Source organism: Manis javanica, chromosome 12 (assembly GCF_040802235.1).
Source record: "Manis javanica isolate MJ-LG chromosome 12, MJ_LKY, whole genome shotgun sequence".
Lineage (NCBI taxonomy): Eukaryota > Metazoa > Chordata > Mammalia > Pholidota > Manidae > Manis > Manis javanica.
The window spans coordinates 40,469,602-40,482,745 of NC_133167.1; the positions used below are offsets into that span (position 1 = coordinate 40,469,602).

At 39.8% G+C, this 13,144-nt stretch overlaps 1 protein-coding gene across 8 annotated transcripts in view; it reads right to left on the reverse strand.

The window, feature by feature from the left end:
- The window catches only part of ANKRD44 (ankyrin repeat domain 44), a 313,326-nt gene that overhangs the window by 73,209 nt on the left and 226,973 nt on the right, over positions 1–13,144 (reverse strand). For 5 of the 8 annotated variants that reach the window (XM_073218499.1, XM_073218497.1, XM_073218502.1 and 2 more), the window contains 5 exons: positions 8,425–8,507; positions 7,226–7,343; positions 5,176–5,244; positions 2,903–3,043; positions 1,203–1,283 (listed from right to left, as the gene is read on the reverse strand). In XM_073218499.1, the coding sequence (XP_073074600.1) occupies positions 1,203–1,283; positions 2,903–3,043; positions 5,176–5,244; positions 7,226–7,343; positions 8,425–8,507 (492 nt within the window). The remainder of the gene's footprint in view (positions 1–1,202; positions 1,284–2,902; positions 3,044–5,175; positions 5,245–7,225; positions 7,344–8,424; positions 8,508–13,144) is intronic. The other 3 variants (XM_073218498.1, XM_073218504.1, XM_073218503.1) reach the window with 1 other exon arrangement.

The following is a 13,144-nucleotide window of genomic DNA, read 5'->3' on the forward strand; positions in this document are numbered from 1 at the left end:
CTAGTCAAGGGAACTAGATACTGCATAAAAGAGCTCTGACTCCCTGGCCTTCCCCTGCTCCCTCCCTCTCCATCAACTGGAAGAGGCTGCTCTGGCCCATGGCAAGCTTGCCTTTCACTGGAGAAGGGGACATTTGCTGAGGGGGCTTAAAAGTATAGTCTTTGAGTATCATTATTTTCTGTTTGTAACATTAGGGCAAAACCTTGGTCATTCTGTTGTAGTCATGGCTACATTTCCTGTCCCCACCTTAGTAACAATAAAAACTGTGTCCTCCAACCTATACCAGGGCCATGCTCTAAACGCCCCTCCCACAATGACATGGGAGGAGAGCCCAATGGGTAATGGGAAGACCCTAGACAGACACAAGCATTCAGGTCACAGAGAAACTGGTTCTTCTGACAACTGGAGAAGAGAATAACCAAGTTAAGGCCTGTGTGTGGACAGACTCTTAGAGCACTATTTCCATTGGGTCTCAGGGGGCAGGACACAAAGGGTGGGCACCATTCATTTATTTGACAGTTATTGAACACCACCTGCATGCTGGGCACAGCCTTCTCACTGTGACATGCAGTGCAAGAAGGACTCTTAGAGGACACGGTATTAGAGCTGGCCATGGATCAGCACCCTGGGGTGACAGCAGTCATTCCAGCCACCAACTACTCCGTAACAGCTAAATCTCCATCAGAAGCTGGTGGGAGGCCAGTGGGCAGAGGTGGGACAGGAGCAGCTGCTTACAGGGAACTGGGGCTACTTGTAAGTTGTGTGTGTGCCACAGAGGGAGGGGAGAGTGTAACGGCTGTCTTTCACAACAAAATCTTTTATTTATAGAATCTGCTGAATAGTTATCACCCCAGGTCATTAAAGTAGGGCCTAAGGCCCCAAGAGGAGGCTTAATATATGCCCTGAGACACATGATACATGGTAGAGTCAGAAATGATATTTAGGACACCTGGTCCTAAAGACTGCTACCAATTGCAGGGTTACGGAAAGGTTTCAATTTTAGAAAGAGTTTCTTGGGTGAAAATACCATAATTGAAGGATATATTAAAAAAACAGTTTCTTCTTCACTAAGCAAGCCCTCATCACTTTCTCAAAATCCCAAGTGAAACCCCAAAATAGCAGGGCTTGGCCCACGTGTCAACCCAGAGAAGCAGACAAAGATCAGTTACTGCACCTCATGCTTAAGCAGGCAAGAAACTTACAATGCAGCTTCCTTTTCCTTCATGTCTCTGGCTCTTTCAAGCTCTTCTGAATTTTCATGGGCATTTCCTAAGATAGTTTTACTTCTCAGCATAAAGGAAAGAAAAAAATTACAATGAACTTTTTAAATTAATGGCAAAGTTGTTAATGATTTCCATGCAACTTTTATCTCATAAATTTCCCCCAACCCAAAACAAATAAGTACTATTGATTTTTCGTTGAGGATTACATAGTTCTCTCCAAGGCCATCCAGTAAATCTTTTCTTTCCCCAGGACTCCAACTATGAACATGATTTTCCTCAAACTTCCACCCAGGTATCAGTGACTGAGGTAACGATCAAGTTGTCCACCCCTCCGGAAATATCCAAAACTCCCCAAGTAAAAAAGAGGCAATGTAGGTTAAATTTCTCTGACCCTGACCACCTTCCTTACTGCCTGCCTGTCAACTCAGCATCTCATTTATCCAGGAATGGGGTCCTAGTCACCCCTCATCTGCCAGAGCAATTCCTCATCACCTAGGATTCCTTGTCCAGCTCTTAGCAGATGAAGATTACTTGGTCTCCCTTTCTACACCAGGTGAATAGCATAGAGACTGGCACATAGTAGATGCCCAACAAATGTTGGTCACAATAATCACCTGCATGACTCTGAAATCCTGAGTGCTGTACTGGACTCGCCAGTGTTATAAACATGAAGAGAAAAACAAGCAGCATTTACCAAACCAGAAATATGGACCATAATCCATTACTGAATTATGAAACCAATTTAGTGGGTGGCAATCAGTAGGTTTTTTTTTTAATGAAAGAAAGAGAAAATATCAAAATGCACCACACATAGTAAAAGTAAATAAGGTTTTTAAATGAAATTTTTGTTCCCATTTTATATACATATATAAAACATATATATATGTGCATATTGGGTCATGAAGTAAAATGTATTTCTACCGTCTAAAACTTTTGAAAGCCATTGCCCTATGAGAAAAAGAGTTAGCACTGATTCAGAATCATTCCAAAGCACAGGTCAGCAATGACTCAACAGTTCTCCAAACACGGTCACCAAAAAAGCATACCTATGAGAGGCCCTGGTCTTCAAGTCTTTGAGAACCATCTCAATAAGCTGTGGGCACCTCTCCCACTTTTTTCCCTGAAGTGGTTCACTTATTTCTGCTTTCTAGCCCTAGCCACCTACAGTCCAAATGTATTCAGGGTGACCCATTTCCTTCCTCGAGCTCCTGAAAGAGCATTCATGCCCAGGTTTGGAACAGGTGTACCCAATTTACACATGTTGCCACTGCATTTGAAGGCCACTGCAATTATGTAGAGGGATATTTTTGAGATATGACATATTTATTAGCAAATATAAGTTTTACAGCAAATGAAGCATTTAAGTGGTGGTGATGAAAACTGCAATATATGACAAAATTAATTACGACACATTTTGAATGAACTGAAAACCTGGGCTTGACAGCTCCTCTTGGCATTAAGCCCAACGAACAGAGATGGGAAGTAATTGTGCAGCGACACATTAATAGTCAAACATAAAGAGAACGGAATGGGAAAACAGGGGATATGGATGAAGCAATTCTGACTCCTCTGAGTCTGAATGAGAGAGATTCTTCACTCACAGTATCTATGAGGCAGAATAAAGAAAACTTAGCAAACACTCCCACCCCCAGAGGAATCATGAGCAAGGCTATTTTTACTTTCTTTCCATGTCTGATGCAGCAGCGTAGTGCAAAGCTGTCCGTCCCCAGTCATCTGTTTCATTAACATTGGCCCCTGTGGTCACTAATGTCTCAATACAGTGGAAGTGACAATTTGCAGCTGCATAGTGCAAAGGGGTCCTGAAAAACAAACAGAAATTTACTATTTCATTCAGTCTGGAAAACAGAACCCCATCATTAGCACTAGCATGGACAGCAATATTCCTAATGGTGTGTAACATTAGGGCAAAACCTTAGTCATTCTGCAGTACTCACGGCTATGTTTCTATCCCTGCGGCTCTCAGAGTGTAGAAGATATGCCTTCCTTTGACTCTTTAAGTTGGAACAGAGGCTACCAAGACAGTGGCTTCAGAAGACCGACCCACCTGTGGATCTATCGTTTCTCTCCACTCCTCCTACCTATCCTGGTTCAGGTCTACTTACTGCTCATTTGGGCTATTGCTATACCATCCCTACTGGCCTCCTTAGCTCTAAACAAACTCAACCTAATTTCTAGTTGACATGAATAATCCAAAGTAATGGATTTTCTAAAGTTCAACTCCCACATATGACAGTCCCACTCTAAAACCTTCAGACCTCCCCACTGAACAAAGCTGTGGTCTCTGGAGCTGAAGACCTTCTCAGGCTGGTCCTAATGTGCCTGTGTAAAGTATATCTCTCTCCCCTAGATGAGCCCATTACTGCATCCAAACTGAATAACTAGAGGTTTTCCCGATCATGTTCATGTTCCTTTCCCCATGTTGTTTTCTCCCTGGAATGTCCTTTCCTGAACCACTTGTACCCACCAAAACCCCAGAACTTCTTATGTTCCAGAAGTTCTCTTTCTCTTTTGTCTGGCACCATGTAGCTCTTGTCTGGCTCTCTCTTGAGGTCTCACCACATATTGCCTTGACTTTAACTACTGGTATTGTCCAATCTTTTCCACTGAACTGTAAATTCCTTGACAGCAGGGACACAAGTTAAAGAGTATAATGCACAAGGACTCAGAAGTCCTGGGCTCTAGTCTGGGCCGATCTGTAAGGTGGGCCAAACCACATCTCCTCTCTGGCCCTGGGCTTCCTCATCTTTATTTCAATAAGGGTCTTTGAGCAGCTATCCCTCAAGGTCCATTCCAGGTCTAAGATTCCATGTATGTGTAAAATGTGTTTAGTTTCTATGGGCTCAGCTTTGTCATCTATTAAAAAGGATAATAAGCATATCCTTATATCTCAAGAGTTACTATGAGAAACCAAGTGATATTTAGAAAGCACAACTTGTAAAAGATAAGGCACTGAAGAAATGCCTTAGGGATCAACCATGTGGTCTAGTGTAGAATAAGAGGAAATAAAACTCAGTCCTTGCCCTTGGGAGATCTGTAGTCAGGTGAGGAGAAAGACAAAAAATCAAGAGTCCACCGTGACAGTGTGACCTGTTCTCCAGCTGTGGCATATGGAGGGTGCTGGGGAGCAGAGAGCAGGGGCGTCCCAGCACAGTGGGAGCAAGGGGTCACTTGACATAAGTCTGGAAGGATGAGTAGGAGTTACCTCAGGTGGGCAGGTAAAACAAAGTCGTATCAACTCCAAGAGCTACAGTGCATGTAGAAAGAGGGGTAGAGAGAAGCTTTGGGCAAAAAATATGTTTATGCATATGTATATGTACCCTACCGGCTAGTATTATGGTATGATTTAGCTATGCAAAGGACCATTATTAAGATAAGAAAAGGTCTATGACCAATCTCAATAGCCAAAGGGGCAGCAGTGGTGGTGGTGTGTGTCTTTGAAACATATCCCAAGATAAAATTTTCCATAAATAAAACAAAATGCTCCCACTCTTGTGCCCAAATTCTGGGTTTGGAAGGCTAAAGTGTCCTGCTCTGTTACAAGAATAATTTCCTAAATTGTACCCATGTAGGAGATGGATGGATGGAAGGAAGGAAGGAAGGAAGGAAGGAAGGAAGGAAGGAAGGAAGGAAGGAAGGAAGGAAGGAAGGAAGGAAGGAAGGAAGGGAGGGAGGGAAGGAGGGAGGGAGGGAGGGAGGAAGGAAGGAAGAATGAGACAACTGGCACTTCTAAATGGAAGCTGTGAGAGGAGCCGCTTTCCTCATGGCTTGGCTTGTTTTGTTGGTGTTCAGCTACAGAAAGGGATTTCCTTCTGGGGATGGAATCTCCCCAGCTAGCTTCCCTGTTTACCATTTCAATATAAGATGGTTTCCAGATGGACTGCTCCTGCTCCTTGTATTTAGGCACTTGAAGCGGAGTTCCCTGTTTACATACCTCCCACACTTGTCCTTTTTATGGAAATCCGCTCCACTGCTCTGCAAGAGTTTTATACATTCCACATTACTAGAAAGACAGGGAAAACATCGTTAAGATGGTAGAGGTCAATTGCTGGGGTACCTTCACAAAGAGCTGTTTTCTGCAGAGTGCAGGCTGAGATAGAACGATAGCTCCAGCTTTAAATTTGGCTAACCCAAAAAAACCTGGAACACATTAGAGTCATGCCATATTGCAAGGATCTAAAGTTACTAAAATTCTTCTTCCAAAGGTAATAAATTAATAATTTAAGAAAGAGTTTGATGGAACATTTTCAGTTCTATGACTAAGGAATTTAATCATTATTACATGATTAAACTTCTCAGTTATGGTTTCCTTGTTTATCCTAAAATTCTCTTTCAAAACCATCAAGAGTTCATGAAACAACCTCTTAAACCTATAATAATTTCATGTCATCTTTAAACAGTGAGCCAGAATGGATGAACATTACCTTTTATCACAGCAGAATGAATTCACCATGATAACCATTTTCAACCCAGACTCTCCGTAATGGAAAATAAAACAGCTGCATTTCCCTGTCATTGTAATCTAGGTAAATAAATGTGCAGAACCAAGGCTGAAAATGATGTAATGGAGCATAGTGATCTTCCAAAGCTTCTTTGTCATTCACAGAAGCAATAAATCATGTTTAGTAGAAAGAAAAGGACCCATTGAAGTTGAATTTTCCTATGGAAAGGCATGTAGCTAACTATTAACTCTAACAGGAGTTTCAGACACAAATCCAGAACGGTACGTTGCCATTTTCAGTACAGGTCTGACATTTTTAAAAATATGGGCATGAAAAAAGATAACCATTCATCATTGTTCTAAACTTGGGATGCTAAGAAGTGGCCTATGATTTGTTGTTTTATTATCACTTAAATAAGAAAAATGATCTCATTAATGATAAACCTGAACAGGGTTCTCCCCACTCCACATCCAGCAATTATAGCCACCTTTCTCAGAGAACTAGCTGTTTTAGTCATAAAATATAAGAACTTTCTGACTCCACTACATGCTGGTGTAGCATGCCAGTTGACACAAAGCACCTGTCTGCCACTGAATGAAGTCAAAGGCTCCAAGGCAGAGACAGATCCAAGTTGTGTGGCTCATTAAGTTCAGACGATTTGGGGGGATAGGCTGGGGAGATGGAGATTCTTTTCTAAAAAAATACAAAATTATGAATATAAAACTAGATACAAGACTTTGGAAGGGACCCATGGAAATAAGGGGCTCTCATGCTTCACAATCAATACACCTCTGATAAATAGGCAATGCCTTTGGTAATACATAGATGACAAATGGAGCAATGCTGCTGTTCTTAAGGACTAAGGAACGGGTTAAGAACCAACATCTTACCCCCATATGGTCATCTGAGAGGCCATATGAGGTTAATGTGTAGTCATATATCAACAATATATTGATCAGAGCCTTAATCTAACCACTGATATGAAAAAGTATCTGATAAGAAATCCTCTTTCTAATTTAAAAAGAAAAAGGTGAGGATGAAATCACTTTTTGCCTATCTTTTGAATTTTCTTGACCTGTGTTCACATTTAATCATTATAAGGACTTCAAAATCAGTTTTTAAGTAGACAAAAATGTCTGTAAAAGAACATGAATTAACTCAATCTTGGATTCTCTTGATCACCTGCCTACCAGCAACAAAAGAGGGGAAACCTAGGAACAAATCTCTAATTATTTTTTCTTGGTGGATGGGAGTACCAAGAAGATACATAGTCTTTAGGCTGAAGACCTACAGCTTAAAGAAAACAGAAGAGAAAACGAAAGAAAAAGTATCTTCTAAATGAGATGGGCTAACAATTTTTCCTTGGAAGAACAAAACACACAGGTAATCTGGAAATGCAGCACAGTGATATTTGGTATTAATAGAAATGGTTCTTACCCATTTTACTAAGGAAACTGCCTTTGATTCACAGACAACTTTAGTCAATTAAGATGCATTAGCAATTAAGTCATGAAGGAAGAAGTAAAACTGCTAACTACTCACCCTCCTGCAGCAGCAGCATGAAGGCATGTTCTTCCAAATTTATCTGGGGTGTCTATTTCAAAGCCTGCAGACAGCACGTGCTCATTACTAAACAAGGACACTATGCTATACTTTTGTCCTAGTTAAACCACAAGAAACATTGCAGAGACAGAAAAATCAGTTAGTAGAAAAACCAGAACGGTAAGCAATTGTAGTCAGAAAGAGGTTGTCATGGAAACGAATGGTAATTGCTCAAGCTTGGCAATTTTAAAGGAAGAACCGTGAAGTCAGGAAGAATTTATTTTCACATTCAGCCCCGGGTGAACCACAGCCCCATATTTCAAGCCAGGATAGAAATTTATGAAACCCATTTGAGATGAGTAGGGCAATCGACAGGCAGACAGAACACATGGAGAAAACACGGAAGGCAAAGGAGTGATCTTAACATGCTGAACACCTATTTCCTTAAAAGTATTATTAGCTTTCAGTTGGTTTAAGATTTGGAAAACATGCTTTCATGCAGGGCCAATTTAAACATGCCAGAAGCAGTGAAAGCAGAATCAACCATACATAAAGTACTTAAAGAGAAGAAAAAAAATGCCTCTGGGGTATCTGTTGAATTAATTCATAAACAATCTTTGCCTTGCAGAACTCTACCACCTTTGAAAGCCAGGAACGTCTTAATACATGGAGGTTGGCAGAAGCAGTGATAAGAAAGATTAGTAAAGCTCCAAACCAGAAAAAATTTCTTGGTTCCAGATAGGCCCACATTAAAAAAATAAAAATTAAACCTAGTTGGAGGGGATCAGTGGTAGTGATTTTTCAGAGCCCGTGGAGTGGGATGATAGTATGACATTGGTTACTGTCAGAATGTGGGACATTTGGCCTTCTTATTTTGTTAGAGATATTACATGTTAAGGCCATCATTTCAAGCCTCAAAGATATTTTCTCCGATTATGACAAGCATCCTGTGAGTCATGGCCATCCCTGACTCTGCATCACCCAAGCTTTAACTTGAAAAACAAACAGGACTCTCATTCTGAGGCAGGAACACTGACAGACTAATAGCTCCAACCCCAAGGACTGCTGGGAGCTGTCCCTGGACGAGCTAAGAGGTGACAGGAAGCACAGGCAGCCACTCACGCTGACCAGACACCTGAAGCCATGTGGCTCATTTACAGGACACATTAAACCTCATCTGTGGTAATGGAGTTACTTACCCGATGATAACAACTTTCTGCAGCAGTCAGAGTGAGCATTTAGGGCAGCTAAATGTAAGGGGAACATGCTATGGATTCCACACCTAAGGAGGAAAAAAAACGGAGCAGCTCACAGTAACAGACCTCAAGATACATGAAGAAGCACAATTATCTCTGTAGAAGTTCTCTGAAGAAAAAAATTAAATCCATGACATCTCACTTAAGGACTATTGGGTGAAATAATTTTGCAGTTTTTCACCTTCAACTCGAGAAATAATTATACAATCATTTTCTAACTTAAAATAAAATTCTGGACCTAAGCCAGATTAAAAGCCCATAACAACAGTAAAAAAATGTGTATTTTTAAGAAAATGGTTCACATAAACAGTGACTCTTTACATTTAAAATTAACATCCCTTTATCTTTCAGCTTAGCAATTCTATGTCTCATTCATTCATTCCACACTTTCTGAGCATCAGCTACTATCCTCAGTACTAAAGATAAGACAAACTTTCAACTTTGAAAAGCAACCTGTTTTAGTCCTTGAACTGAAAATCAATATTTATTATTGACCCATTAGGTGCCAAGCACTTTGCTAGAATTTAATAATGGCTGTATTATTGAAAACAAAGTTTTGGATGAGAACTAAAAACTAATGTTTACCTTTTGCAGTTGACACTTCACCTTCCTAATAGACATTTTTTTATATTGCACATTAACCCACAACAGGATATCGGTCATGAAAAAGGAGTTAGGAGTAATAAACATTAGCCTAAATGTATTTCAGAAATCTTTCATATTTTCCCTACCACTATTATGGAAAGAACCGAGAAAATGACTTTTTTAAACTGATCTCCCACCATAGCACAGTCCCCAGGATGATCTGTTACAGGACAGGCAGCTTTCTGATGGCAGCACTTTTTGCCTTAGAATTAAATCCTCCTCCTCTCGCCTGTCCCCTCTCCTCGACCAAGGCCCCAAAGCCATGTGCTGAATTGTCATTCATAAAAAACAGCATCACGGGAGGTTCCTGTGTACTTACAAGCATGTATACTGTGAATGGCCAGGTCTCATCTCATCTCATTATATTCAAATAATATATTTCAGAGTTTGTAAATCCCCTGCATAATACAAGCAAGTATATTTATACCTGCAACATTAATTACCTAGATTTCTTCTCTTGCACTCAGTGGCCCATTTTCAGATTCTATTCTTTATAAAAAAAAAAAACACCTATGATGTGAGTTTGTTAAGCTTTGAATACATGAATTCTATCTGCTGTCTCAATGTTATCATGCTGAGTGTGAATGTATGAAAGTATATACATATTCACAGGTATTTTATGGTATTCAGTGTTTGGCAAAATCTGAGTATGCCAGCAGTTAACCACCTCTTTTCACGAAAACTTCTATTTATGTGTATTTCTGTTCAGTCTTACCTTGGCTCATTTTCCTTTCCCTACATGGAGATTTCCAACCCAGTCTGTATAATAGCTGGCATCCGCCAAGAGATGCGATTTGCCTGTCCTCTGGGTAGTGTCATGTGGAGGAGAACTGCTTGTGCTTGCCTCTCTCATCATTTACACAACAAATTCTGAAAAGCAATTGCATCCGCAACAACCTTGCTGCTCACAGAAAGGAAGAGGGAGTTGGGGGATGGGAGAGAAGCATTTCTCTCTACGCTGCTATTTATACTGTTCCCTCTTGATTCCAGGGCCACATGGTAATTTTTTCTTAAATGTGAAACATGTTTTAAAGGCTCCTTACTATATGGGACTTTAAGCTAATGAGCGTTTACTTAATCATTTTTATTTGTTTTGGGCAGTTAAGGCAAAAGTATGTCGTTAAATATCTCTGGACATTTGCAAGAGGAAAATGAATTATTTTCTAGGATGGTTTTAAGTTCCTGAAAAAAATGTCTGAAATCAAGGGGTGGCTTTCTCAAGATTTCTTTGGACTCTCCACATGCTTTAAACATATATATTTTTAAACAAAAATATATAACTATACATATATATATTTAAATATAAATAGATTTTAAAGTATGTAATATATATTATATACATATTATATATACACATACATAAACAAATGATATATGTAATTTACATTTTATAAAGATATGTTAAATATATATCTTTATATAAAATACTACAGGCAAATGAATTAGAGAAAAATTGATTTTTCTCTATAAGAATCCAATTAGGAAAAACATAAAAAGTAGAAGTGATAACATAACAGCAATAATATTGTTAACATACTCCATAAACTTCATTATCAATACTTCCAATCAACCTTACCACTTAAACACCATTGTCTTAAGATAATTCATCACATTCTACATTAGCTAATTATTTCATTTTCTTCCCACTGTTACTATAAACCTGAGAAGATAAGAGAGGCAGAACTACTCCAAAAGGTCTAGCAGAAATGCTGTTTAATATATATTTTTTATTTCATCATTAATAAAAAATCATAACCTCAGTGCAGATTTTGAAAACACACTAATTTAGGTAAGTACCACTGGCATTTGAGCTTAATAGGATGCTATGGTTCAAACGGAAAAACTAAATATCAGCCTGAGATTGGAAAGGAGAATTCAGAATCTCTGAATCACTTTAGAAGTGATTCATGCATTTCAAAATTAAATTATTCCTTTATTGTTACAAAGTAAGACTGCTTATAAAGGAAGGGCCATAAAACCTATAGCAGGAAAATTAGGGTTTGGCTGTCTTAGTCAAATAAGAAGCATCACTCTTACTTCATCAGGTGTACATCAAGGAAGGTCAAGAAATAATGTCAGATAACAGTAAGCTTAACAATGCATAAATTACAGGAAAGAGGAGACCAGTTCCAGTTAAACTGCTACATTTATTTGACCAGTCATAAAATTAATGAACACATTTGGATTAGCTATTTCTAATTTAGCTATTGGGTGGCATCTCCTGCCCAGTTATTTCAGAATAAATGAGGTCAGAATAAATTGTAGAGTGCTATAAGAGGTAAGGAGAGGGCTTTTGCACTGTTAGAATATCAGTTCTTTTAAGCTTTCCCCTTGGCATCAGAGAGGCCTGGCTGTCCTTTCCCACAGCCCGTATTTTCTAGAGCCTTCTCTCAGGCAGTATGGTAAAGAATACTGCGGTTAAGGTGACCAGCTCAGAAACTTTGGTTTGAGTCCTAGTTTTGCTGCTTGCTAGTTATTTGATCTTCAGCAGGTACATAATGGTTCCCTCCTACCAAAAATAAAGACAATAATGGTGTCGATCTCACAGAGCAACTGTAAGGACTAACAGATAATACACACACGAGGGTCTGCCTCTGGTAAACTTTACCATGCATGTCAGTATCATTATTCTTAGCTTAGGTGGGTATTCAGCAGTCTGTGAGTTTTGAAGTTGTAATTGGGTCACGCTTCCTTAAAAGCTAAAGATGAACTGTGGTCAGCTAGCATTTCTGTTATCTTCCCATGTTTTAAAATCTTTCCCAATAATTATCTCTCAACTTTCCTACTTGCCCACTGGGTGGGCAAAACTTGAAAAACAATGTCATTTCTCATCACATAAAAATGATTGTACAATTCTTACTCAACTGATCAACCCAAATAAAAAAAATCAATTTATTAATTTTATCTTATGTCATCCCAAGTATTTTCGTGGCATTTGGACATAACTGACAACAATGAAGCCTGGCCCTTGCTGTCTGCAACCTACAGACATGTTTAGTGGCTCCTTCTGAACCAAGCCCAAACACTCTAAAGTGGAGAGGCCCTTCTGGATCCAGCCGCTGCTTAACCTGTGTGCATTCTAGAATCTCAGCCAACTTCCATTCACTCCTCCTGAGGAAGACAGGCTCTGTCCTGCCCCAGGCTTTTGCACATGGAGGTCCCCACCTGAAACTCTCTACCCTTTCTCCCCTGCTTCATACAGCCGTTCTCAAATTAGTCAGTTCTGAGAGTCACCAGAAATATCTTTGGGTTTTCAAGAGTGTTCTGTGAGAATTTTTAAATCATCTTTTTCTGCAGTTCACATAAAAGCATATTTTGGCTCACCTGTATGACCACCATATCACAACAGACCTCTCCCAAATTTCAGCGCCTAATATCTAGGATCACATTGGTGCTGTGTGGTACTACTTTACTTTAATTGTCAGGGGCCAGAGAGAAAAGAATAAAGTTGGACCTAACAGACAAATGATTTCTGAACCTGCGGAAAGCTAATGATAATGCAGTACACTGAGCGTTCTGTATGCACAAAATCAGCAGTAGTTTGAATAAAAGTCCTTGTGCTGTATGACAAGTCCACTGTCCCACCACTTTAAGCCACTGAAAAGTCTCCATTCCTACAGTGTGTACTGAACTCTAAAGAGTCAGCACCCTAGCCACCAGGACCATAATCCTTGCATATGATGATTTAATTTTGGTCAAATGTGGATTCTGAGATTATATTACGTAGAGAGGCAGCAAGCCTTGTGCTCAGAGCTGATGTTCCAGATCCAGACAGCCGAGGGTGGAGTCCCATTTCCAGCTCTGTGACCACGGCAGGTAACTGAACCTCTCTGTGTCTCCTCTACTTCACCTGTAAGATGGCGACCATCACAGCATTTACCCCTGGTGTTCTGTGACAGTTGCATGTAACCAATCCTCAGAATGTTGCCTAGTGTGGGTAAGCACTCATGAATGTTTGCCACTTCTGTGAAGCTGCGCAGGTAATATGAGTGTTGTTTGCATGTATTTTTTAGTTTTC